Genomic DNA, 26,431 nt, shown 5'->3' with positions numbered 1-26,431 from the left:
AATTACAATTACAGTGTTTTTTTCTGTTAATATTTTGACTTGATTCTTGTAAAAATTACAAATTTTTCCATTATTGCTGTTTTTTTTTAGTCTTCTTGTTAAATTATATTTTTAGAATGTGCCGCGGGCCACAAATGGCCCCCGCGGCGCACTTTGGACATCCCCGTGGTAGCATGTGGTAAAGACAGAATCCATTCATAAAGTGTACTTCCACGCTTCGGGCTCACCTCTTCTATTTTCCTCTGGATGTCCTGCAGCTGGTCCTCCCACTCTTGCATCTCTGAGTCAAAGTTGTCCATCACGTCGGGCCTCTCTTGTCCCCAACCCCGACCGCCGTGTTCCAGCCCGCGCTCCAGATCAATGGCCGGCATGACGCGGGCCACCCGACACTCTGAGACCTTTTTCCTTTGTATATTTTTCAAAATGGCAACGTCCGTCCGTCCTCCTGTTTTACTTTCTTGTAGGGAGGTGCCGGCAGGGATGCCGTTGGCGGATGGCTGGACGGATGGATGGATGGCGATAGGAAACACTACAAAGACAAACACGTGGGCTTTTTAAGGAGTGGCACACTTTCCAAGGTAGGTTAGTTAGTTTGTTAAGGCACAGCATGTGCATTTTAAGGAGCTGAAAATGCATCCTTTTCAGAAAGATTTCATGCATTCCCGTAGACAGTTGGGCAAAAACGCAATTGCAATGTACTTTTTCTACTTATTTGACAAAAACGGAAGCAAAATATCACACAAATTCATCAAAACCTGCAAAAGTGAACATGCGCGTTGACACACGACACCAACGTATCCCCACTGACATTGTGAGATTTGTTTTCTTGCATCCTTTTCACAAGCGGATAAAAACAAAAATAATTTTAAAAATGCGGTCAAAACCGATGAATGGGAGCTACCATTTACGCCTCATGCTGTGATGCAGCTTTATTATGCGCACACAAAATGCGAGCCACTTTGTGAAATTGAAGGAAAATATACATTTAAAAAAAAATCTGCACCTTTATCCAGATCTGCACCAAAACGACCTAACGCAGACAGAAGCGAACCTTCTATGACACAACATCTTTGTACTGTGGGCCACTTTGCTGTCCTAAATTGACAGGCATGTAAGACCACCTTAACGCAGCACGTGTGGACACGCCGGACGTGTCCCATGACACACGTTAGCGCGTTTTAGACACTCGGGGTAGAGGTCATCTTCGCCGCTGACCTCCACCCCTGCCTGCGCGCACCTTGCTGCGTAGCATCGAAAGACATCCCTGGCATGTGGCAGGGCTGCCATTTACCAGGAAGGGAACACACACGTGTTTCAAGCATGACGCATGAAATGCTCATGTAATGATACCTGTTTTTTTAGGGGTTCATAGCGAAATATTGAAATGAAGAGGGCTAGAAATAAAATATCTTGGTATCGAAAGTGCGACAGGGAGCCACCAGCTCCTGTGAGCCTGAGGCATAGTGTTCCTGTTAATTATGCATAACATGGATGGCACTCAGTAGAGCGCAGACCTCCGCCAAGGCCGAATAATCCCAATTTGGAGCAGCGCCAACTTGTAAGAGCCCACCTCAGCCATGTGCCTGAGTGTTTCCTGTGTGTTCATGCATATTTATAATGGAAAATGGGTTTATGGTGGATCCATCATCCATAAATCCTGCTAAGTGACAAACATCAATGGAAACATTAGTGCAGGTAAGTAAAAACATGTCATCATTAACCATCAACGGGCGCAACAATCATTGCGATCCATCCACGCTTCTTTGCCCCTACCTTCTTCCAGGTGCACAAAGCTGGCCCTGCCCTCCAGTAAAATCCCCGGCTCTCGGTCTAGTCCCTGCTCCTGACTCACCCCCCTTCCAAAGTGTCCCTCTGCCGTGCGGTCCCCGTGTTTTTCCTCCCTGGCGTTACGTAAAGCCGGGCGGGCCCACTTTTAAAGAGCCCACTCCCGTATGGAGGTCAAGTCGTTGGAACAAAAGAGTAAACAACTTGTTCCAGAACCCCCCCACCCCACCCTCTTCCTCCTCCTCCACTCCCACCTCCCCGTTTCATCAGCGAAGGTGGGCGCGCCCCCGTCGGACCCCGGATCCAATATCATAATGTCAAATTTATTCCAGCATGTGAAGCTTGCAACGGGACAACTGTCGTCACCAGCACCCTGGCTAAAAATACTCAAGGGCGGGGGTGGGGAGGGTGGGAAGAGGGAAAGTGTTTACATAGCTATTTAAGCCTGCCGCCACCTCCCGGCCAATAAGCTTCTCTGTTGCTACTCCGCTTTCGGGCGTCCGGGCAGATTTTGTCTTGTGACATGCGACCATTTTTTTCCCAGTGGACGCCAAGTGGGTGAGTAATTCTGTTTGATTTCATGTCCTATCAGCATTCATGTGTCACCAAGCGTGAGGAAAGTTTTATACAGCACGGTCATGTGACTACCCCTACTGTGCATGGTGGCGCTGTTATTAGACCGCATAAGTCGGATTGACTTGAAATTTCTCACACATTGTAACTTTAGGGTGTTAAGACGAATCACCACAAAATTTGGCACCGACCTGAGACGCACGTGTGCGTAAAATTTGAGCAAGCTCGGTTGAATGACACGGCCGCCATAAAGCGAAATTACTTAGCATCTAATTGTCCATAACTCATTGACTAGCCGGCGGCACATAAAATAATATATTTTAATGAAATATATGAAATCATTTTTTAAATCAAATATAATTTAACAAGAAAACTAAAAAAAAAAACTGAAAAATTGAAAAATCAGCAGTAAGTCGAAATATTTCGAGAAAAAACTATCTGACGCGATAATTTTATGACAATAACGAGGAACAGTAACATCATTGTAGTGTCATAAGGTTGAAATATTAAGGAAAAAAGATGGTTTTTTTTGGAAAAAAGTCTTAATGTTATGAGAAACAACCAAAACAACAAATAAAGTTGTAATTTTTGGAAAATCAAGTTGCGGAAAAAGTTACATTGGTACGAGAATAAAGTCAGAATGAAAGTTGAAATACGTAGTTGAAAAATGTAGAGAGAAAAAAAAAAAGCAAAAACCTGTAATTTTACAAGAATAAAGTCAAAATATGAAGAGAAAAAAGTCCTACTATAACAAGAACTTGTAATATTATAATATTATGAAGAAAAACAATGTTATGTTAATAGCGTAGCGTTGATATATTCTAGAAAAAAGGCTATTTTTCAGTAGTTGGAATGTTATGAGAACACGTGGTCATTTTTGGAAAATGAGGTTAGGAAACATGTCACAATATCATGGGAATAAAATCATAATTATGAGAAGAACATTTACACAAAGAAAGTTGCAAAACGTAGTTGCAAAAATAAAAAATAAAACAACTGCTGAAATGCAAAAAACAGCTGTAATTTTACAATAAAAAAGTTGTATTCTAACGACGATAAAAGCATAAACTCTGAATATTATAAGGATAAATGTCATTTTAGTAGCATAGAGTTGAAATATTAGAGAACATATATGTTATTTTTCAAAAAGTTGTAATATTACGAATGTAATTTTTGGAAAATTGGGTTGATGAACAAGTTATAATATGGGAATAAAGTCATAAGAAAATTGACAAGAAGAAAGCTGAAGTATGTAGCTAAATTTAAAAAAACAACAACAGTTGAAATGCAAAAAACAGCTGCAATTTTACAAGAATAAAGTCAAAATATTAAGCAAAAAAAAAAGTCATATTCCAACGAGAAAAGAGAAAAAAAGCTGTACTTTAATGAGAATAAAAGTTACAAGTTTACAAGAATAAACTCACACATTACAAGGAAAAATAATGTCACTTTAGCAGCGCAGAGTGGACATATTTAAAAAAGGGAATATTATGGGAATAAACTCATAATTACCAGAAGAAAATTTATTTAAAAAAAACAACAGCAGCTGAAATGCACAAAAAGTCAAAATATTAAGCAAAAAAAAAAAAGTCATATTCTAACGAGAAAAACGTCTCAATTTCACAAGAATAAACTCCGAATATAATAAGAAGAAATTATGTAATTTTAGCAGCACAGAGTTGAAATATTAAAGAAAAAAAGTTATGTTAAATGTTAAGTTGTAATATGAGGAAAAAATATGATTTTTGGAAAAATGGGTTGATGAAAAACTTATGGGAATAAAGTCATAATCATGAGAAGAAAATGTAAAAGTTAAAATACATAGTTGGAAAAAAAAACAGCAGCCAAAAGGCACAAAAACAGCTGTAATTTTACAAGAATAAAGTCAAAATATTAAGAGAAAAAAGTCATATTCTAACGAGAAAAAAAGTCTCAATTTTACAAGAACAAACTTGCAATATTGTGAGAAAAAATAATATCATTTTAGTAACATAGAGTTAAATAAATAGTAAAGAAAAAATACTTTACTTTTCAAAAGTTGTAATAATAGGAGAAACAAAATAGAGTTGGAAAATTAGGCAGGGGAGAAAGTTATAATATTACGGCAATGAAGTCCAAATACTATGAAATAAAGTCATCATATAATGAAAAGCAAATTTACGAAGATTACAAATGTTTTTGGAAAAAAAAGATGAGGAGAAAAAAGAGCGACTTGTGATACTAATAATACACTTCCACCTACAGTATATCACAAAGCTGACATGCCGTTTTGGAAAAATATACTGTATATGTGACCTCATCTTACAAAATATCAAAGTGGCAAAGTTTCATCCTTTGGTTTTTCACTATAAAGTTCGGACACCCCGGTGCAATCAGCGTACAACTTTAAAGCTCCGTGCATTCCACGCATGCTAGCACGACTTCCAAAGCATTTTGAACTCAACTGTACCATTTCATGTCATTTATGAGCAAGAAATATGCCAAGTTTGAGTCATAACGCAGATTTCCCGGATGTTTCACGCTACAGAAGCGCGCGGAATGCCACCCCACATCCTCCTGTAACATGAACCCGTGGTGGACAGTTGCTACTGTTCATCTGCCTGACCCCCCCTCCCACGCACCGCTCCTCATTTGCTAATTCTTGAACTTGGAGGCATCGCATTTCCCCCCACCCCTCCCATGTTGGAAGCCTCCGGATCACCTCCATCATTCCTCCACCTGTCGCGGCCCCCCGTAACAGATGACAACGCTGTGCCCTCAAGGAGTTAAAGGGGGGGATTTCAAAACAAAGTGTCCCCGTGTTACCTTGAGGCGATGACAGCGGGGACGGTATGTAATGTGTTTCTGACCAGCGAGGAAGATCTGACGGCGGCCGTGAGCTCCTCTGAAGCGCGAATGTATTTACAAGCAAGGTTAAATCGGGACATAGAGGTCATGGGGAGGGGGTTCCGACCTCACCTTTTCCTTGGAGCCATCATTCTAAGCATTCATTATTGTTATTATTAGGTTTTAATTTGACAATATATTTAATATTGTGGTTTTCAGTGGTGTAATAACTGCTCGGTAGGCCTATCGCTCCTAACAGCGGTACCTAATATTTTGGTTACTTTCAACGGCATATTTAGAAGGCAGAAATATTCGAAAAAGTGCACCACTTCCTCCAATTTTCTAATGCATTCCAAGACAGCGGAAGCTTGGTTAGCGTCCTTCATCCGTTCCCGGAGGTCAGAATCCATTTTTCCCGAAAGAAATCATGTCAGTCCAATGAACCCGTTCCAGAAAGCCAAGAAACACATTTTTATAGTTTTCTAATTATAGTTTTACATTCCAAATGCATATAAATACATGTAAATGATGAACAAAAGGGATAAATTAACACTTGAAATACGTAGTTGAAAAATGTAAAAAAAAAAAAGAAAAAGCAAAAAACAGCTGTAATTTTACAAGAATAAATTCAAAATATGAAGAGAAAAATGTCACACTATAACAAGAAAAAAAGACACAATTTTACAAGAATAAACTTGTAATATTATGAAGAAAAATAGTATTATGTTAATAGCATAGCGTTGAAATACTCTAGAAAAAAGACATTCTTTGACATTCCATGAGAAACACATATTGTAATTTTTGGAAAATTAGGTTGGGAAAAATGTCACAATATGTGGGAATAAAGTCATAATTATGAGAAGAAAATTTACACGAAAGTTGAAAAATGTTAATTAAAATTAAAATTAAAAAACAACTGCCAAAATGCAAAAAAACAGCTGTAATTTTACAATAAAAAAGTCGTATTCTCGTGACAATAAAAGTCACAATTTTACAAGAATAAACTAAAAAAAATGTTAACACAAAACACGCTTTTATAGTTTTCTAATTATAGTTTTACATTCCAAATGCATATGCAGTAAATACAGTACATGTAAATGATGAACGAAAGGGATCACTCAACATTTAAAGTTACAGTGTTCCCTCGCTCTATCGCGGTTCACCTTTCACAGAATTTTTTTTTTGTGCTGCTTCTTTTTTTTTTTTTTTTTTAAATTACAGCCTATGAACGCTGTTACAGGCCGAGCCTGGCCCTTTAAGAAGAATTGCATTGTGGGCAGTTGTGTGTCTATCTCTTCCCTCTCTCGTCTGTCTGCACCTGGCTGTAGACCACTGTCAATCATTTTCCTTTGTGCCGTCCTGCCATGTCTCCTGCGTCATTGCTAGCTTGCTTGCTAGCTTGTAAATGAATCTTCGGTTCGTTTGCAGCAATATGTTTTAACAAGGATAGAAAAACGATATTGTACAGCGGAGCGGGATCGAAATATGCGTGAGTGACTATCATTTCTTGTGTTGATCATTAAGGTTGATCATTAAAATTAAAACAAAACTTTTTTGAGAGTGTTTAAAGGTGAGAAAATGTTAACGCCTGTCTGAAAAAAGTGTATCAAGTGTATGGGGAGAGGTTTTACAGCCTTAAAACATAATCACTGTACAAAAATGAAGTTGGCTCCTTTCACTTATCGCGGCCTATTTTAGGAACCTATCCCCCTGCGATAAACAAGGGAAAACTGTTCTTTTGCCTTCATTGATGACGTGATTCTTGCTGTGACTGTTCCCAAAGACACGATGCGGCAGCGAGACACCACGCGGACGGACGCCACCTTCCCGTTTTGCCATGAGTTATTTCTCGAATCCAATGGTGTTTCTCACCTCAAATCACCCAAAATGGAGCCACAGAAAGTTTCAAGTGCCAGCATTTTGATCAAGAAGGTGAAAAACACGATTGAATTGAGTTGAATTCAAGAAATAACTCATGGCAAAACTGGAAGGTGGTGTCCGAGTTGTGTCTCGTTGTGTCTTTCGGGAACACGTACACGTACATAATAAGAGTAAATGAAACATTTAAGATGTAAATAAAACTCCCACTCGTGTGTCACAGTGAATGTGCTCCGTCGGGGACCTTAGTGGGGGGCGGATAGCTATGTAGAGGACAGGAAGTGACGTCGAAGGTTCAGAGTTGGTTTTAGCTTGTCGTGGGTTATGGCCCCCTGACAGTAGCCCATGTTATTATTATTGCGCCTGTTGTGAGATCATTTAAACCCGGCGATCACGTCTGGTGCTTGTCTCACCGAACAATTACTGACACCTGGTGGCCAATGTTGAATACTACAGTCAGAATTAAAAGGCTTCGTCTGCCTTACATCTGTATTGTAGTTCATTTAGCCATTTAATGCTTGAAAATGCTTCATTTAGGCCAAGAATAAGTGCAATTTGCTTAAATATTCATGTTAGTATGCATATAAATATGCGAGGGGCGACTGTACACCAAAACTCGACTTGCGTCGCCGTCTAGGAACTTGTACTAAACCTGAAGACCACATGTATCATATTTGAAAATTGAATTAAGAGCAATGTAGCTGCGCGTAGGCTTTAATGCTAACAGCGGCTAAGCTAAATGGATTATATACATGGCAGTAATGTTATTGTTGCGGTAAAACAACAATTGTCACCCAAGACAGACATGTTGGAGCCACAAACTCACCTTCTTCTGGGACTGATGCCCGGCTGGGACACCAGCTTGAGCTTTCCCTGTGCTTTTGGTAACCTTGGCAACAAATAATGCGGTGAAGGGGGGTTAGGTTGGAAAAAAAAAACAAAAAAATTCAAATCAACAGAGAAGAAGAGGCGAGGGATTAACGGAGATGAAGAAGAAAAGAAGGGGGCGTCCAATCACAGAACAAAGAAGAGGGTGAAAAGAAAGACGAGTTTAAAGATGGTGGCGTACGAGAGGGAGGAGAACAACACGAGTATGAGGATGAGCAAAATGATAGGCTGGAACATCTGGGAATGTGAGGAACATGAGATTGCAAGTGAGGGGGAAAAAAGAGTTAGCGCAAAACTATTTTAGGATCGACGGTGAACGTTTTTTGGTTTCTCACCGACAGCGGCTCCTCGCTGTCCCGCTCTCCCAGCCTGGGTACTTCCAGTCTGTCTATGAAGGCCTGCAGTTCTTTCCGGAAGGCTTTCATCTGGGCGTTGATGCGGTACAGCAGCTCATGCTCCCTAATTCGGCTCCCGTCATCCTCGGCGCCGTCATCCCCTCCTGGGACGAGATCGCCATTGGATACGTAGACCCTCGCCTCTGAGATGATGGCCGCCGTGTCGGCGATGAGGCGGTCGATGGTCCGAACGAGCCTCTCCGCTTCCACTCGGATGTCAATCATTTGCTGCCTGTCGTGTAGGCTGCACCGGCCGCCAGGAAGGAGGCGGGATAAAGTGGGAGAGGCGGCGCCCTCTGGTCCGGTGGGGGTGAGGAGGCCCCTCGTAGGAGTCAAGCAACGGTTGCTGCCGTTATTGTTCCTGACTTCGTCCGAGTCGCTCTCCCCGCCGACGGGGCCCTCGCGTTTGCGGTGAGGCGGCAGCAGGCGGGACGACGTGGAGTCCTCGTCGCTTTCACGGCGACCGCTGGTACCGCCGCCGGCGTCGCTCTCGGCATCACTGTCCCTCGGACTGGGCCGCAGGGAAAGGTGGGAGGCCAGGTCGTAGCGCTGCATGTTGGACAGCAGCACGCGGTTCTCGTATTGCAGCTGCATCACCTGAAGAGACAAAAAAGGACATCCCAGTTTTAAAAAAGATGGTGCCATGCATGAATGTGACCAGCAGAGGGTGCTCAAACCAACATACATTTTTAGCTGTTCCTTAGTACTTTGACTGAATATCGGTGTAGATCTGGACGCTGGTCTGGATCAAGCCATTCACTGACACTTTTTACTGTTACAGTCCGCTTGCAATGGGGCCAAAAACTTTAGCCAACTGTTCATTGCATTTTTAACCCAAAAACTCAAATACCTTGTAGCAGATATTGAATTTTGATGTTACAGACTGTCAGAGTTTACTTGCAAAGGGGCCCAGTGGGTGCAGGACCACATTAAATCCAGCAGATGGTTTTAGTAGTTTGGCAAAGTGCCACCTGCTTAGTAAAGCCTATTCCAGCCACACACAAGACTGGAGTGGAACACCATCACCCAGCAAAACACAATATATAAAATATCTAAGGGTGCACGATAATCATAAAACGGAATTATGACGTCATACTGATAAATCCAAAAACATTCAAAATAGCTCCCAAAATGAGGCGAAATTACCCGTACTGTCCTGGTGAGCAAATCAAGCGCTTCTTTTTTCCCTCCTGCCTGTGACGTTAACGGCCTGTCGTAACTTCCCCTGAGCTCACTTGTAAACAAACATTCACGTTTCAGAGACATTTCACGTGCTACTTGTACCAAATACTCCGCGATGAGTGGAAAATAAAACAAAACATCGAGCACACAAAAAAAACTTATCAGCCACCTGAAACGCCAGCATCGCTAAAGGCCTTGGGCTTGTTGTGCCGCAGCTGCTTGGAGCGCGTGCCCGACTACAGAGCACCTTGCTGGGCCACAGCAGGTGTCTCCCTCCGCTCTATACTGTGGTTCTCCTGATAGCAGTGATGTCATGATATTTGATGAGGACAAATCAAACAGGTACACTTTGTCAAATCCAACTTTGTTTGAGTCCTTTTTACCTCCAGGTGTGCACAAACTACAGTTAAATCTAAATAAAAAAAAATACATATAAAAAAGTTATCGGTATCGGCATCGGCTTGAAAAAAAAATATTGTGTATCTCTAAAAATAACAACAGAACATAGGATGTTAAGTTAGCACCAAACTTTTCCGACCTTGCCACTTAGGTCGTTGATTTGAAGCCTGGCCGCCTTCAGCTCCTCCTGCAGAGCCTCTGCCTTTACTCCCTCCGTCCCGGTTCCTCCCGAGACTCCTCCTCCATGCCGGCCCCCACCTTCGTGGGTGCCGGCTTTGAACCGCAGCTTGTTCAGCTCGGTGGTCACCCTCTGGTTCTGCTCCTCCGCATCTGCGAGGTTCCTCCTCAAGAGCTCGGCCTCGTCCTCCACCAGCTGCAGCTGCTGCCTGAGCTCCGTCAGGTCGTCCCCAAGCCCTCGCCCCGTGCCCGAGCCACCCATCACCCCGCCCCCAGAGCTTCCCTCCCCTTCGCCCTCACCGCGGAGGTCATCCAGCTCAGATCTCAGGCCTCGGTTCTCCACCTGAGGAAGAAAGGCTTGAAAATCTCACACCTTCCACTCAGTAACACATTTCAAAGTATCGTTCTCTCACCTCAAGTTCTACAATTTTCCTGCCCAAGATGTTGGCCTCCTCCTCTACCAGGCGGAGACGTAGCTTCAGCTCCGACTCACGGGTGGACGGAGGCCCCCCGGCCTCACCTTTGGGATGGGTGCTGTCCAGTTCGCCATAGAAGGAGCGGTACTTCTGCAGCTCCTGCTCCAGGCGGTCCTTCTCTTTGTCGATGGTGGCCGTCTTCCTCCTCATAAGTATGGCCTCCTCTTTGATCAAGGCCAGCTGGCACTTCAGGTCCTCGTTGTCCTCCTGCAGAACCAAGAGAAATGTTGAGGGCGGGAGGGGGGGCTTAAGAGCTTAAAAGTGAAGAGCAGATTTAACGGCTTTTAGAGCCAAAAACCTCTGAACTAAGATGAGCAGTAGAGCTCTCACTAAAGACGGGACAAACGTATTTGACACTTGAATGACACAACAGGAGTGTCACACTTATGGCACGCTAATCGCCAAGGTGGTGAGTGTGGACATTCTAAAAAATGATTAAAAAAAAACAAAAAAAAAAACAGTTAGTTCCTGATTAATTGGTAATTTTTTATAAGATGCTCAGATGGATCGGCCACAGATTGATATCGGCTGATTTCTGTAAAAAACACGTGATCGGCATATGCTGATTAATGCCTTTCATGCAGTGATCTGATCACAAAAAACAATCTGCGTGCGGCGTGAGAATCAACACTAGCAGGAGTGCATCGATTCACAAAATTCACAGTTCGGTTCTGTTCGATACGTTTGTGCTACGGTTCGATATTTTTTCTGTACAAAAAAAAATTACCTTGCCTCTTTTAATTTGAATTTTATTTAAATTGCCGACATTTTTCACATTTTTCAACATTTTCAGCATGGTATGAATGTGAGAGGCGGAGCTCAGTGTCTCTGTGCTTGACAATGCAACCTAAGCCAGAGTAGTCGATCGCAGATACGCCGTCAGAAGTCGATAAAATAAATATGAAACCGCATATTGTACGATACAGGGGTCACGGTTCGGTCCGCATGTGTATTGAACGGTTCGATACAGATACACGTGTTGTTACACCCCTAAACACTAGTCTGTAAAACCTCGACGGTTTCAGTTTGACAGCTTGACACAATCCATGCCAATCCATGCCAGCGTGTTTGATCACTCCCTTACCAAACACTTTTCTTGTATCTTTCTTTACATCCCTAATTTTTGTCACATTGACCTTCATAAATATACCCCAAATGAATGTTTATCCTTAGTCCAGTTAAGAAATATGAAACATGAGAGCACAGACACCCATTCATCATGTGTGGACTGACCTCAGTGGGAGTCTGTGCTGCTTTCTTGTCCGTCTTCTGGATGTCCTTGCCGCCTCGTCTCTTCTGAGGAAAGTCAATCATGGTAGACTCTTGAGAGAAGCGAAACATCACATGAACCTAGGTGATGTTTACACCGACCTCCTTGGATTTGTCCAGCTCGTTCTGCAGAGCTTGTTTGGTCACCTCCACCTCGATAAGATTCTGCCGCAGTTTCTCATTCTCCTCCTCGGTTTTGGTGCGGTTCTCCTCCACCTTCTCCAGCTCGTGATGCAGCCTCACCGACACGTCCTTGGCAACCTGAAGCCCACATTGACGACCGCACTCATAAATCTGCCTTTACAGTAATATCATCTGTTCTCCCACCCGCACTGCACCTTCAGGTCCTGTTCCAGACTCCTGAGAAGCTCCTCGTCGATCTCGCCCGTCTGGGCATAACGCAGTCGCTTCCTCTCTGCCTTGCGCAGGCGATACTGCAGAATCCGGCAGTTTTTGTTGGCTCTCTCCATCTCCCGACGCATTTCCTGCAACTGACAGGTGTCCTCCTCGTAGAATGTGTCCCGCATCTCGTCCATCTCGGCCCTCATCTCCTCTATCTCACACTGGAAACGCCAAATAACCAATAAATTGTGACATTTTGATTGTTTTAGTGAAGATTTAGTGAAATGGTAGTGCAAACGCGACTCATCTCAGCCCCATCTGTCGTCCCTCATTTGGAGCAAAATATGCTATTGATTGCAAGAGATCAATGCGAGTCAGATCAATAACCAATTAGTCATCTGTCAAGAGTGATTTCAGCACAGATCCAGACTTTATGCAAACGGTGTTCAGCGCAATGATCAGTTGCTCACTTGACTGACTCAGCTGTGCACTGATGTGCATTTAGGCGTATTCTATTGACATCTGCACAACCTGAAGAGATCCAAATACTAAAACTGGGCTTTTGCAAATGTTGTTTTTGTAATAAATCAGTAGTTATATTACTGTGATGTACTTTGCAGTGGTGTGGAAGTGCATTGCATCATACTGAAGCTGTTTCTGCGATTCTCTCTGGTTTGGTTACCTTATTTAGCAGCATGAAATGGTCTAGAAATTGCTCTACAACAAAAATGATAAACATCGCTGCAGCCTTTGCATACAGCCTCTCATTCGTGCTATCAAGTTGTAGACAAGCAAAGCAAGATGAGGGACAACAATACAGCAGCATACACAACCTTAAGGATGTCGTTTTCCTCCAAAAGTCTGTCCATCTCCTCTTGCAACAGGGCCTCCTCGTGCTGTGTCATGGAACCCGCCTCGGTGGCCTCTGCAGCCGGCTTCGGATCACCCAGAGCAGCCTCCTCTGTGTCGGTCATGCTGTGCATCCTGCTGTGTTTCCCCACCTCCAAAAGCCCCTGCTTCGTCTGCTTCTACCTGCTCGATCAACTCAGCCAGCCAGCATCCTCCACTCCACTCGTGAAGCCGAATCGAATGAGGCCCTGCCTGCCCGGCTTGGTGTGGGCTTCTGCTGCTGCGCAGTGCAGGAGGGCAGCTTCACTTCCCTGCGGCTCCCCTGGTATGTCGTTCACCAAGGGTGTACTGGACCACAAACCTCCATGTGGAGTCGCATTTAAGATGCATAAAGATGAGTAAACAGACGAGGGAACGCCAGCATCCGCCCTATTTGCTGGGACCAGCCTCAGCACCATCCAGCATCCGGGTTAGCAGACTCACCAACTAGGCTCTTGGGCGCCCTCTTCCTGCCGTCAGCGTCCCTCCATTGGTAAGCTTGGTGCTTCTTTTAGAACCCCCGGTGCTTCAAGCTACTTCGGGCAAAATATAGTGCAAGGTAGTCCGCAACTGGACAAGGAAGCCCCCAAACCACTCCCTATTCTGATATTGATTGTGAAAGCAGGGCTTGTAACAGCGCTCCCCGGTGGCAGATGTAATCTCTGCAACGATTTGGGGAATGTGCTTAAGACGTTACTCTTGATGAAATATTTCCCAATGTACTCTGAATAACTGTAGATTATATTTGATATTTATTTCTATCTATTTATATGGAATAGTTATAGATGCTTATATGTTAGTAATGAACCACTATTCTTTTAACACAAGCTTTTATTTTGAAGGCGGTTAATTTTCCCCTCAAACGTGACGCTAATCAAACGCCAAAGTAAGAGCATACTTATCTGTAGAGTTATTGTTAGTTGAAATCAGAGTTGCTATAACTGAGATAATTATTATTCAGAACCTTGCGTAAGTGAAAAATTATCAACAGGCGCAAGTTTCAGACAGCATAATTGTCCGTTTTTTTGTCAAAATCTTGTAAATATTTTAACCACATCCTCAAATGTGTACTGTATTTTGACACTGACGGCAACCGTAGATATGTTTCAAGATGGCGGCCCAGGATGTCTGATTAAAAGTTTGCCAGGCGTTCAATTATCTAATGAAACTACACGTTTTGTGCTATAAATTGATTGGTTGTTATAAATTTGCTTCTAAAACGTTTTGTGTTGTAGCTTTGTTTGTTTTTTGAAGCATTTAACCTAATACAAGTATTTACTACCTTTAGCGGGGTTACTGTAAGAGACTTTGTAACGTGAACTTCTCAGCTTTAACAAACATTTATACTGTTGTGGTTCCGCATTGAAACCCTTTATTCTAGTCCCAGGAGTCCAGCGACTGATTCTATGTCCAGCAGGGGGCGCAGTGGACACACAAAGCAGATTGAAGCGCCACACAGGAGGAGGGTGAGTAAAGGGTGACTGTTTCCGCTGTGTTAGGAGAGAATGAGCTCCTTTGCTAATGAGATGAGCGAGTTGCGGGTCAGGTTTGCAAGGCTTAACCCCCTCCAGGCGACCCTTTACCCTACCCAAACAGCTTGTGTGCGACTGAATACTATTATAAGCATTTGTGCCGTATTAAACCTGCAACAAGTGGCCTTCAAGCTTGCCTTGCCCAGTGTGTGACAGTTACTGCTTGTGCACCTTTCTGCAGGAGGTGGCATGCAGGTTATTGTGACCCCGGCTAAATGCCTTTGATCGAAAAGCCTCAGCCCTCTTGCAATCCCTTTAATCCTTGGCTTACATCTCTCTGTGTCCCCAAGGAGGACAAATACACCACTCTACACTCATCCGATCCACAATTCAGCGTCCGCATCCTTCATGGTGCGAGGGGAGCACCCTTTGGGCTCAAGCTAAGAGACAGGATGAGAAGTACAGTGCCGTCTTAAAACGGATGTCCAAAGTGTGGCCTGGGGGCCATTTGTGACTTGCGGCTGTTTCTTTTTTGGCGCATCCTAAAAACATAATTTCACAAGAAAACTTAAAAGAAAGCAAAAATGGAAAAATCAGCAGTAATTTTACAAGAATAAAGCAAAAATGTTAAGAGAAAAAAGTTGTGAGAAAACAGTGAGAAAAATAACATCAGCATGATGTTGAAATATCAAAAAAGAAAAAAAAAACAACTGCAATTTTACAAGAATAAAGTAAAAGTATTTTGAGTAAAATGCTTTTGCAGCATCGAGCTGAAATATTAAAGAAAAATATGATTTTTTTGTTGTAATATTATGAGAAACAAATAAAACTAGGTTGGAATTTTATGTGAATAAAGCCAAAACATTATGGCAATAAAGTCATACTTATATTACATACTAAAATATTTTCAGTAAAATAAAGTCATTTTTGCATCATAGAGCTGAAACATTAAAGAAAATATGTTTTTTTGCCATAATATTATGAGAAACAAACAAAACATAATTTTTGGGGAACTAGCTTGCAGAAAAAGTTTTAATGTTATGAGAATAAAGCCAAAATATTATGTGAATAAAGCCATAATTATGAGAAGAAACAAGAAGAAAGTTGAAGAAGTTGGAAAATTTAAAAAACCCCAACAGAAATGTCAAAAAAACAAGTGTAATTTTAAAAGAATATAGTCAAATTACTTTGAGTAAAAATCAAGTCATTTAAGTTGCATACAGCTGAAATATTAAAGAAAACTTTTTATTTTTTAAGTCTTAATGGTACAAGAAACAAACAAAATATAATTTGGGGGAAATTAGGTTGGGGAAAAAAAGATAACGTTATGGGAATAAAGTCAAAATATTCCAAAAACAAAATTTACAAAGATTATTTGAGAATGTTCAAGTATTTGGAAAATTAAAAAAAAAACAAACAGTGTGTTTTTGTCTATACAAAGCTGACATGCAGTTTATTATTATTTTATATATATATAACATCTTAGCATATCTGCATGTGTTGCTTTACAAAATATAAACGCGGCCTTTCATTTCTCACGATGTGGCCCTCACTGGAAAAAGCTTGGACACCCCCGTCTTAAAAGTTGAAAACAATCTCAAATGATTCCCCCATGAAATAGTTCATGATGTGTTATGAATGCTTACTAACACAGATTGAGACAGGTTTGTGACCAGTGTTTGAGAGAAAGAGGCCTTTTGCGTACATGGAAAACGACTGGATGACGACTGCAGTAACAATAGTTTGCATGTCCCTCTCCAAGCGAAGGTCCAACTGCAGGTGAACTGCCCGCAGTCTTCACTTCCAGAGGAGACCTGATGGCAGATTAACTGAAGGCTTCTTCTCCAGTGACCTGCTTTCTCGGGCAACCCGTGAAGTGACGTAGAAGTAAGCTCTTTTGGAGCTAAAGCCAATTTGCCCCCAAAGATTAGGGCAGATCTGTCTGGACAGGTCAACGACAGACTAGCGCTGCTGCCTCTTCTGGCACTGCAGGTTGTCTTCTGCATGAGCATAAATAAGCACACAAATGGACACACAAGCTGTAAAGAGTGCTGTCACTCTTTTATTTCAGTTGTATGTGGAGTTTTGCAGTTTGTTGCCATAGAAAAAAGGAGACCTTACATGGTGGCAGTGAGAAGACAATCAATCTCTTTATTCTCGGCTACATCGCACAGCAAAAAAACAACAAAACATGGAGACCCACAAAAATATGTTGCCAAGTAAGCAAAAAACAAAACAAAAAAACAACAACAACAACAAAAAAACTACTGTCCCCACCCTTGACCGTGTATTTAAAATTGAAAAACAAACACTAAGATTCAGTGCAGCACAGTGACAGTAAAAGCTGCTGGGTTTCAAAGTGTGGCACAGTGAGCCTCCCCTACTTTTTCTTGAGCATATTTTGTGGTTTTCTGTTCACCCAGACTCTTGTTTATTCACTCACTGCAGGAACTATCAAGCCATTCACCTCCCTTTCCCAAAACAAATAACTGAAGTTAGCTTAAAAGATGAGAAAAATCTCTTTTTCGTCATTTTTCTTTATGCAGCAACATTTTTGTAAATGTAATATGAGATCCAAATATCCACTGATTTCCTTCCATCCATTTTCTATGCTGCATATCCTCACTAGGTATGCTGGAGCCTATCCCAGCAGACTTTGGGCGAGAGGTGGGGTACACGCTGGACTGGTCGCCAGCCAATGGCAGGGCACATATAGACAAACAACCATTCACACTCACATTCATACCTATGGACAATTTAGAGTCGCCAATGAACCTAACATGCATGTTTTTGGAATGTGGGAGGAAACCGGAGTACCCGGAGAAAACCTGCGCACGCAGGGAGAGAACATGCAAACTCCACACAGAGATTCCCAAGCGGAGATTCCAACCCAGGTCTTCCCGATCTCCTGACTGTGTGGCCACCATGCTAACCACTCGGCCACCGTGCGACCTATCCATTGATGCATTCATGAAAATGATGGAATTTGTAATGGGTGCCCAAACTTTTGCACACGATTGTACATGTTTTTAGAAATAAATGTGGTGTATTTTTGGTGGTATTTGTTTTAAACCCCACATATTTGGGTTTTTTTTTGGGAATGAAAAGGTGGCGATACATAGCTTTTATTGGATATCAACAACTGTGTAAACAAAAGCGCTTCCATGGGTGCAAAGGTGCTCCGTCAAGGGGCTAGAAATCAATAATAAATAGAAGCAGAATTTGTTAAGACTATGGAAGCTCTCAAAGAAAACATGCCTGTCGCTCCAGTGTGAGAGAAATTGGTTGGTGCATGCTGAGTAAGCTCTTCAACAACATTCGGGGTGTGACGTGGTCCAAAAAAAAACATTTTGGGCACATGAAGTCTACGTGTTCAGCATGTTTGCTTTTAAAAGAAACCAGCGATGAAAGATGACCAATAGCAACTCTCGTCCATCCACAATGCCTTCATTAGCGCCGTGCTCACCCCCACCCCCCGCTCGTCCATCTCTGGTCCCTTAAAACTGTCCTTTGGTTCATCGTCCTAGCAAGCCAACCTTACTCCCGTTTCGCCCGTCCCTTGCCCTTTTGCCTCTTGCCGTTGTCCTGCACCTCCTCCGCCTGGCTGTGGCCGTTGGTGGCCTTGGAGACGCCGTTGGTGAAGGGCTTGGCCCCCTTGTGCGCGGGTGAGGGTTTGCGTCGGTAGGCGTGGTAGTAGAAGTTGGCGAAGAGGATGATGAAGGTGACGGCGTAGCCAATCAGAGCCCACTGCATCCAGTTGGGGAAGGGGCAGCCCGTGTAGAGGGAGTGGCCGGCGTGGCCGATGGTCACGTGGAACTGGATCTAAAGGGAATATGAAGCCATTTGAACAACATATGATTCAAATTTCCATCCAAGCAATCTTTGCTGTTGGTAGTATTTGTTTGGGAGGGATTTGGAAGTCTCACAAAAGTTGGGGAGGGGAAAATGGAGCGCCAAACTGCATCATGTGAGACCTTAGCATGCCTCAGCTCAGCAAGGATTGAACGATTGTTGTTTTACGGCGGTTAGCTTCTTTTTACACTTGACAATACAAAAAATCTTCAACACTGAAAAATTAACGGAGGCAGCAGCTGACCATTAGTTTGACATTGGAACAGATTATTTCCATTATTTGCAATGGGAAATCCAAACGCTCTGGAGGTTCTGCTGTGCTTGTTAATTAGTAGCAGGGATGCACCGATCCACACTGGTTCACTTCTGGTTCCATCTTGATACCTGAATTTGGATACCAGACCTCTGTTGTAGTTCATATGCGACCGCGCCAAAAGAATACCAGCGAATGTAGTTAGAAGAATATCAGCAAACGTAGATGTCTCGACACATGCAGCGCCTCACACACACACACACACACACACACACACACAAACAAGCGCACAGCCTGACGCGTTCATGGCTTCACAGTTGGTCAGACAACATGAAATTCTTCTTCTCCTCGCTACAGACAAATATGATATTGTAGCGACCTGGAAGTTTTGTGTTGTGGAGATGTCCGACTGTTTTGTGTGGTCATGAACGCCTCCGGCGGATTGCGTGTGTGTGTGTGTGTGTGTTTGTGTGTTTGTGAGGGGACGGCTGCAGTGCATGTGTGGAGACCCGCTACATATGCTGATAATCGTTTGGAGATGTTTGCTGATATTCTTCTAGCTACACTTGCTGACAACATTGGATCGAAAATCTAAGTGGGACTTTCCCATAACGTGAATCACGCTGGTATCGGAACCCGATACCGATACTGGATACTTGGGATGCCTGATATTGGCTTTTTTTTGCCAATAACCGATACACCAATATTGTCCAACTCTCAATTTTCCGATTCCGATATCAACCGATACTGATATGTGTAACCTGACTTATCTCCTGTCATGGAATTAACACATTGTGGTGACCCACAATATTGTTTTTATTATCAATATTTATTTTGATTAAGAAAGTATCTATCTATCGATCTAAATTCTGTTTCCGGGTCATGAGGTTGTTGATTGGTTTCACCCACCTCGATTCCTGTCTCGTGAATCGCATCTCCACATTTGGTGGCCCTCGACATGGGTAAAAATGTCGTCTTACAACAGTGCCAACGAGACGTGCCGGCGCCGCTACAAGCTAACGAGTTAGCTAATGTCGGTGCTATCTGCACCGGCACACCAACGCCCGTGATTTCAGCACATTGAAGCCCAGTTTCCAACTGCGAGGAATAACACTGGACAGTACGGGAGCCCATAGGTCTATATAGTACATACAGCAGTTTGTTATTAGTGGTTTTCATTATAGGGAAAAACACGATCCCGATATCAACTGATATTACATCTTTATGCCAATATCGGTGGCTCGATATTATCAGACACCACTACTGGATACCCATCCCTGTGTCGTAGTTAGTGAAGTAATACCTACCATCTGCATAATGGTGAGGTACTTCTTCCACCAAAGGTACTTCTGCACCTGAGGCCCCAGTGCAGCCAGACCATAATAGCCGTACATGATGACATGGATGCAAGAGTTGATGGTTGCACCAAAGAAAGCTGTGAGGGCGAAAAAAATCCATGGATGAAAGAACTGTTCACGATTCATGAGGAAGGACTTGCAACCCCAGCTGTTACTGTTTCTGTCATATTGCACTCGCAGCAATCACAGGAGTACTGTGGAACTCAGTTGTGGAAGTATCCATTCCATCGCTGCTGCGATGCCAGCCCTATGTAGCTTACAGCCACTAGGGGGCGTATTGCATGTTAAGCATTCTATCGTCACCATCTCTCAGTGTTCACGCATCATTTATGAGCAAATATGACCGGCATTAACGCTTTCCCCCTCGTCTCACCTTGCCCACCAGGGACCCACTTGATGCCGATCCACCAGAGGATGAACATGGTGCAGTGGTGGTACACGTGGAGGAAGCTGACCTGGTTGAATTTCTTCCTCAGGATGAAGAAGACCGTATCCAGGAACTCCACTCCTTTGGAGATGTAGTACCACCAAAGAGCTGATGCTATCTAAAGACGGGAAGGTAAGGGAAGAAAGAGGTGACTGAATAAAAAGCGCGTGACCGCATAAAAATAGATGCCGATGCTGGTGAGTACTTTAAAAGCATCCGGATGACTCCGCTCCATTTAAACGACATTAATGCAGAATGCTCTCCACTGCCATTTGTTTAATGGCTCTTGAAATGAAAGGAGCAAGGGAGCTCATGTACTTACTCCACGTAACGTTATAAAATACCATCGATATTAAGCAACGTGAATAATTCACTACATGTATGCAAAGGTTGCCTGCAGTCAGTCCAGAAGGTACGTGAAATGTAAAATCCTGTCTGACATGTTTGCGAGCATCTTGGCTTATAAATACGTGAGGCACATGAATATTCCATCAGCACTGTGTCATGCATGTGGTATGACACGTCCTCATCCATTCCCAAGCCAGATAAGCAATGGGACAATGACATACTGTAGTAACACATGGTTGCTCTCTCTAAGCCACGCCGCCCCAACTAATGCCGCACTGAAAGAGCATGACCTAATGGTGGCCTGATGGGGGCGGAGCTCTGACATGGCTCCAGCCAAGCCTCCTGCACCTTTTTGTTGTCTCAAAATGTTCTCTTAAAAATACACAAAATATGAGCGTATTTCTTCAGATAGCGGGTACTCAACTGCAGAGAGCACCAGGCATCTCCTAGGGTAAGGTATTTATTAGTGAGGAAAGGGCATGATAAAACAGTGTATACCACAACACAACTCGAAAGAAAATGGCTATTAGAGTAATCATGCAGAGGAATGGTCATAATGTAGGTCACCAAAACAGAAGCAGAGTGGGCGGAGCTAATCTGAAGGAAGGTAGCTCCCCAGAATAGGAAAATGGACATGCACAACACAAAAAAAATGTAAAAAGCCACATAACGTAAGATCATCTCAGTCATTTATTGCTTCATCCCCCACGTCTCGGTAGGTGCTGCTGTTTTGGTTAGAATTGTGAATTGTGACCCACGGGTAACTTGATAACGACCCTATTTACACTTAAGCTAACCTCCCCATAATAAACTCATATCTTTGATACTGCACGGAAATGGTTTTGTTTTCATTCATCTGTCACAGTAGGTGCTGCTGTTTTGGTTAACAACCAAGTGAACAACGTGGCTAGCTCTTTAGTCTGTGTGTCAACAATTAGCATCTGCGACCTATTTTCATCGTCAGGGGTGTTTGTTTGTTTAGTTGAGACGCGGCGTCTGTTAGAGCAGAGGCCATTATTGGAGGAAATACGGGAGTAGGGAAAATTCAAATAATGGCCTAAGTCGTTGTTGGGAAAACCGACTCAAAGTTCTCAGCGAAGGATAGCTTGTACCGGACCTTGCCATCGGTGCTAAATTGACAAAGCCCGCAAATCATGTACAGTCAGGACTCCCGCTTTTTTGACTCGTCGGATACTTGAGAAGTACGATCCATTGAGTCTCATGATTTCATCACATTTGACCAATCAATCAATCAAAAATGTTGTAAAATGGCCCAAGTCACCTTCCTGACAGAGGCCATTGTCCTACACGGCATGAAGAGCACGATCCTTTCAACTAAGGAGATTCTACCAGAGATGGCCAGCATTATCAAGACATGATATAGGCCAAAAACTCATTTTCGTCAAAAAATGACTTGGACCATTATTCTAATAGAGTGACGATATGCTAGTCTTCCAATAGGTCTCTGGGCCTGTTTTATGTGAGACCCTGTGCATGAATGTCTGTGTTTTTTCAGCAAGGCGGCGGCGTCTCACCCTGACTTCATTGACGTCGTTAGAGTAGTTGACAGGTTGACAGAGGTAGCTGTACCCGGCTGCTCTTGAGCCAAGCAGGAGCTGATGAGGAGACAATAGTTAGCTTTTATGTAGCTGTAAAGAAGGAAGAATTATTGATACATATACGGGGCACTGACCTCTTTGGCGATGTAGAAGTTGAGGACCACCATGCTGAAGTTGTAGACTATCAGGGTCTTCCTGAGCGTGTACGGCTGGCGGTCCTGCATGTATCTAGGCCCCGCCCACAGGAAGAGCAGGTACAGGCTGCTGATGGCCAGCGTGGGGAAGGGCGACGACATCATTGGCCAGGTTTCCACCCGCTTGTCTGCAGGGTACAAAAAACAGGCGTACTTCTACGTATTGATACGCTGCTTTTGTGTTGGTCAAAAAACAAAAACAAAAAGGCCACTCACCTGCTATAGTAAGGCTCCATTTGTAAAACTCTACTGTGTCGTTCACCATATGCGTTACCACCTCCATGGCTTTCGTCTTGATTGTACTGCGACAGAGACAATCGTTTAAAAAAAAAAGAGCCACAAGTGGCCGATCAAATACGCCAGCAAAAATAATTCTATTTATAGTTCCATTCCAGATGCTGTTTTATAATGATGTCTTGTCTTGAGAAATTGGAATCAAAAATATTTATTCAGACAAAAATTCTGGCGGAATATGAGGCCAAAATAACTGTACTTGAGTGACAAGTGAATTCAATTGCTAAAGTCTGTCTGAGCATGTCCACCTCAGTGAACTAAGCAGTGTTGCGTCATCTCTTGTGAGATGATGGCAGGTGTCTGTTTATTAATCTATAATTAATCCCATGCAACAGATCGCCTGTCCTTTCAATTATGAATGGGTAATCATCAGTGCCCTGCGTAGTAGCTAATTTAACAGCACCCTCAACAGAACCTGCAAACATAAGAGTTCAGGCCATTATTGCACGTGTTAAAGCACATGCATGCAGAATGTACACGTTTAGGGTTCTTACAAAACTCAATGAGAGGATAGGCGCACAAAAAAAGGACAGCAGCCCATGTGTCAGCAGGTTTGTGCCGGGAGCGCTCAAGAGGCTTAAATTCAATTGATCAACGAGCTTAGAGGTGCAGGCCTAAGTACAAATACCCGCTGTTTCACGCTTCTCTGCCTGCTGGTGCCGGGAGAAAAAGCACAGTACTGCACTTATTTTAGTCATTTCCGGTTTGCAAACCAGCAGAATTGTGTTACTAGTGCCTTGCAACATGACCTTAAAACGTGAAAAATGGGTTGCACTCACAGCACGGTAAAGTAGCTGTAGCTATAAATGGATTAACTCATAGGTGTGCCCAAATTCAGTTACCGTTATTGTCCCTACAATAAACTCGTATAGTAACTACACTGGACTCACCTGTATGCAAATGAAACGCTTTGGGCACCATAACACGACAGACAAATGAACAAAAAAAACAAAAAAACAAAATAAAAACAAACAGAGAGAGAAGAATGTAGCAAGCGCTTACCTCCTTGCTATTTATGAGGCGTTTAATGACATCCGGTGCAACTGATCGTGTTCCTTCTTCCAAGCGTCACACCTCGTCCCTCTCTACAGCTCTCCGGTCACACTTAAACGACATTAAAATTGGCAAGAAAGTACAAAAAAGGCAAGTGGACTAAAATGTACGCTGTTTAAAAAGGGGGGGCTAATTTACACTGTAGGTGCGAGCCGGCCGCTTAGCCTCCTCATCTTCTCGCAGTCTACTCAAAGAGAAGCCGATCACCACTGCGCATGCGCAAAGCCTCCACATCGTGTGCATCCGTGTGACAGACGCCTGTCGACACTTCCCTCACATAACTACTTTATCATCTTCATTTAATAGAGTAACAATGACTCTTTATTTACATTAAAAGCATTTGCTTTGTTTATAAGTGCTTAAATGCGTTAAATCCGTCGATTTTAAGGTCACTCACGTGCAACAAGGAAGTAGCCAAATGGTTTGTCAATGCAGAGTTTCGTCCACCAGATGGCGGCGTCGGGCTGACGTCAATGTTTACCGCAACTCGCCTGCAATAAGTTACATTTTATAGCGTGAAAGCTATGAAGCAAAAATGTCAAAATGGACCTTAAGGACATGTCGGTTTTGTTGGAGTTTGGATTATATATTTCCAATTTCAACATTTCTTAACCCATTCACACCATTCCAGCATCAAAACATTCAGGAAATTCTAGACATTCAGGCTAACAATTTTCCACTTTCTAAAACCCCCCATTTTTACCATAATTCTCCATTTTCCATGCATAATTCATACAAAATGTTCAAATAATACTACGCTACCTTTTAAGAAAATACAATATTTACATGACATCAATAAATCATTTACTCCCAGGCCCATTTGTTACATTTATTTTGGTGGTTTATATAATGTTATGCAACCGGTTGTTAAAATGCCTCCATTGTGCCAGTGCTAATATTGGATTTATGCTGTTAATTTGTTTTTTTCCATGGGTACGGCTGAGACATCCAGCATAAAATGCTGTTATTCAAAAGCAGTGGCAGAACGGAGAGTCCACGCGTGTCTGCGCACATGCGCGTGTGTCTGTGTGTGTTGACAGTACAATTTATTCTCACCAATGCTGTCAAAGAGGTATTCATGTTTAACAATGTGTTTATTAGTGTGGCGTAGAACTGCGCTGCATCATGCTGAGAGACATTTGTCTTCTGTAGCTAAATAAGGAAACAAAAAACACTGCAAAACATTCGGTTTGCCCACAAAATAGGCAGCATTTGCGGGGAAAACAATGATGCAGGTGTACCTAATGATGTGTCTGATGAGTGTATGTGTGATGAAGTGTTCTCGGTGGACTGGGGAAGTGTTTTCATCCATTCTGTACATTTTAGTTGTTGCCAGGTGCTTTCAAGCACCAGCTAAACTAACAGCAAAATGCTCAACAAACACTGGCAACGTGGAGCCCTTCCAGCCCCTGAAGCGTCCATCATTATTAGTCTACTATGACATATGCACTGTGCGCAAACCCACCAAATCTGTAAGGGAAGTGTCTTCCTCCCCTGAAGGGCATATTCACCGCTACCCACCTGGGACATACTCATTTTCCACTTACCTCTGGAGCTTTTTGGGGGAAATACCACTGGGACTTCTCTTTTAGACAAAAGGCTACTTGCTATGACGTGAAGTCGAAAATAATGCAACACATCCCTGCAAGCCACACCCCAAAAACATAACTTTGCTGCGTTTGGGTTGACTTTTAATTATGTATGGCGTTTCAGGAAGTCTCTGAGGGACATTTGACTCACCGTGTGTTTATATACCGTATATATCCCAACAGAGGGTACTCAACCAGCGCGTGTGCCGGTGTGTGACGACCCAAGCATCTCTCATTGAGTGTATTATGGATCATATGCGTATAGAAATCGAATCTCTGCCCAGTTTTATTAGTTTTCTGGCTCTTTTCTCCTCATGTTGCATCTAATTGCAGAGTGTCACTCTCCTCAGAGTGTGTGTGTGTAACCTGGATCCAGTGTGTTCCATTACAGTGTTTTTCATATGGTTTTAATTGGAAAGGCAAATGCGTCAGGCCGAGATTTGACTGGTTCCATTCAGTAGCCGCTCTCTCGCTCCCTCTCTCTGTTCACAGTGGTTTAATATGTGGCATGAAAGCTGGTGCCGTTTGTACAGTCGATGTTTTCTTTTACCACTGCGTCATAAAAGCTGAATTGGAGCTGCACGCATGACCGCATGCATGTTGTGCTTGCGTGTTTTTGTCGCCCGTGGAACGGAACTTGCATTTTGGCCAGGAGCAATGAGGGGCCCAAACACAGGCCTGTTGATGGAGTGCTACTTTTTACTCCTCCTCCTCGCGCTAACGCTTTACTTCATCCTTTATGGCTTCCCATCTCCAACTAGGCATTTCGCAGTGAAATTACCCATACCGCTTAACATTTATAAGAAAGAAAGTAAAGTAAATTCCCCTCCTCCCTCAAGGTTAGCCATTACATGACTAATTGACAGGTCATCATTTCATTTTTGGTGAAATTTTTTTGGCCGTTTTTGATTCACAATGGGATATTCCCCACCCCATATTTCAAAAAATTGCATC

The 26,431-nt window shown here is 43.0% G+C and overlaps 2 protein-coding genes across 5 annotated transcripts; both read right to left on the bottom strand.

Annotated features, from left to right (window-relative positions):
• Positions 1 to 270: 270 nt before the first annotated feature.
• LOC129171962 (protein SOGA3-like) lies at positions 271 to 13,635 on the bottom strand. 4 transcript variants are annotated; one of them, XR_008566871.1, is made up of 9 exons: positions 13,024 to 13,634; positions 12,187 to 12,411; positions 11,951 to 12,109; positions 11,813 to 11,872; positions 10,517 to 10,786; positions 10,066 to 10,446; positions 8,286 to 8,942; positions 7,889 to 8,187; positions 382 to 529 (listed from the first exon to the last, which is right to left on the bottom strand). XR_008566871.1 is itself a non-coding variant. In XM_054761165.1 (8 exons), exons 1-8 carry the CDS (start codon positions 13,171 to 13,173, stop codon positions 419 to 421), a joined length of 2,016 nt encoding a protein of 671 aa, XP_054617140.1. In that variant the 5' UTR covers positions 13,174 to 13,635; the 3' UTR covers positions 271 to 418. The 4 variants fall into 4 exon arrangements, 2 of the variants coding, with proteins under 2 accessions (XP_054617140.1, XP_054617139.1); XR_008566870.1 differs by having other exon boundaries at positions 11,813 to 11,875; positions 13,024 to 13,629; XM_054761165.1 differs by lacking the exon at positions 7,889 to 8,187 and having other exon boundaries at positions 271 to 529; positions 11,813 to 11,875; positions 13,024 to 13,635.
• A 3,042-nt stretch (positions 13,636 to 16,677) lies between these two features.
• On the bottom strand, positions 16,678 to 24,089 carry LOC129171970 (elongation of very long chain fatty acids protein 4-like). Its single transcript, XM_054761196.1, has 8 exons — positions 24,027 to 24,089; positions 23,838 to 23,939; positions 22,758 to 22,843; positions 22,482 to 22,669; positions 22,324 to 22,404; positions 20,387 to 20,558; positions 19,963 to 20,090; positions 16,678 to 18,372 (listed from the first exon to the last, which is right to left on the bottom strand). Exons 3-8 carry the CDS (start codon positions 22,822 to 22,824, stop codon positions 18,088 to 18,090), a joined length of 921 nt encoding a protein of 306 aa, XP_054617171.1. The 5' UTR covers positions 22,825 to 22,843; positions 23,838 to 23,939; positions 24,027 to 24,089; the 3' UTR covers positions 16,678 to 18,087.
• Between the last annotated feature and the right edge of the window lie 2,342 nt (positions 24,090 to 26,431).

Source organism: Dunckerocampus dactyliophorus, chromosome 19 (genome assembly GCF_027744805.1).
Source record: "Dunckerocampus dactyliophorus isolate RoL2022-P2 chromosome 19, RoL_Ddac_1.1, whole genome shotgun sequence".
In the NCBI taxonomy this organism is placed as follows: domain Eukaryota; kingdom Metazoa; phylum Chordata; class Actinopteri; order Syngnathiformes; family Syngnathidae; genus Dunckerocampus; species Dunckerocampus dactyliophorus.
Note: the sequence above shows the minus strand (reverse complement) of the source record. Positions and strands in the feature narration are given on the sequence as shown.

Coding starts and splice junctions, on each gene's coding strand:
- LOC129171970 (XM_054761196.1), bottom strand. CDS start 22,824: ATGGAGGTGGTAACGCATATGGTGAACGACACAGTAGAGTTTTACAAA. Junction 20,559..22,323: donor ACGACGTCAATGAAGTCAGG/GTGAGACGCCGC, acceptor TCCCGTCTTTAG/ATAGCATCAGCTCTTTGGTG. Junction 20,091..20,386: donor GTGGGTCCCTGGTGGGCAAG/GTGAGACGAGGG, acceptor TCGCCCTCACAG/CTTTCTTTGGTGCAACCATC.
- LOC129171962 (XM_054761165.1), bottom strand. CDS start 13,173: ATGCACAGCATGACCGACACAGAGGAGGCTGCTCTGGGTGATCCGAAG. Junction 11,876..11,950: donor AGCTGGACAAATCCAAGGAG/GTCGGTGTAAAC, acceptor GACTTTCCTCAG/AAGAGACGAGGCGGCAAGGA. Junction 530..8,285: donor ACAGCGAGGAGCCGCTGTCG/GTGAGAAACCAA, acceptor TTGTCTTTGTAG/TGTTTCCTATCGCCATCCAT.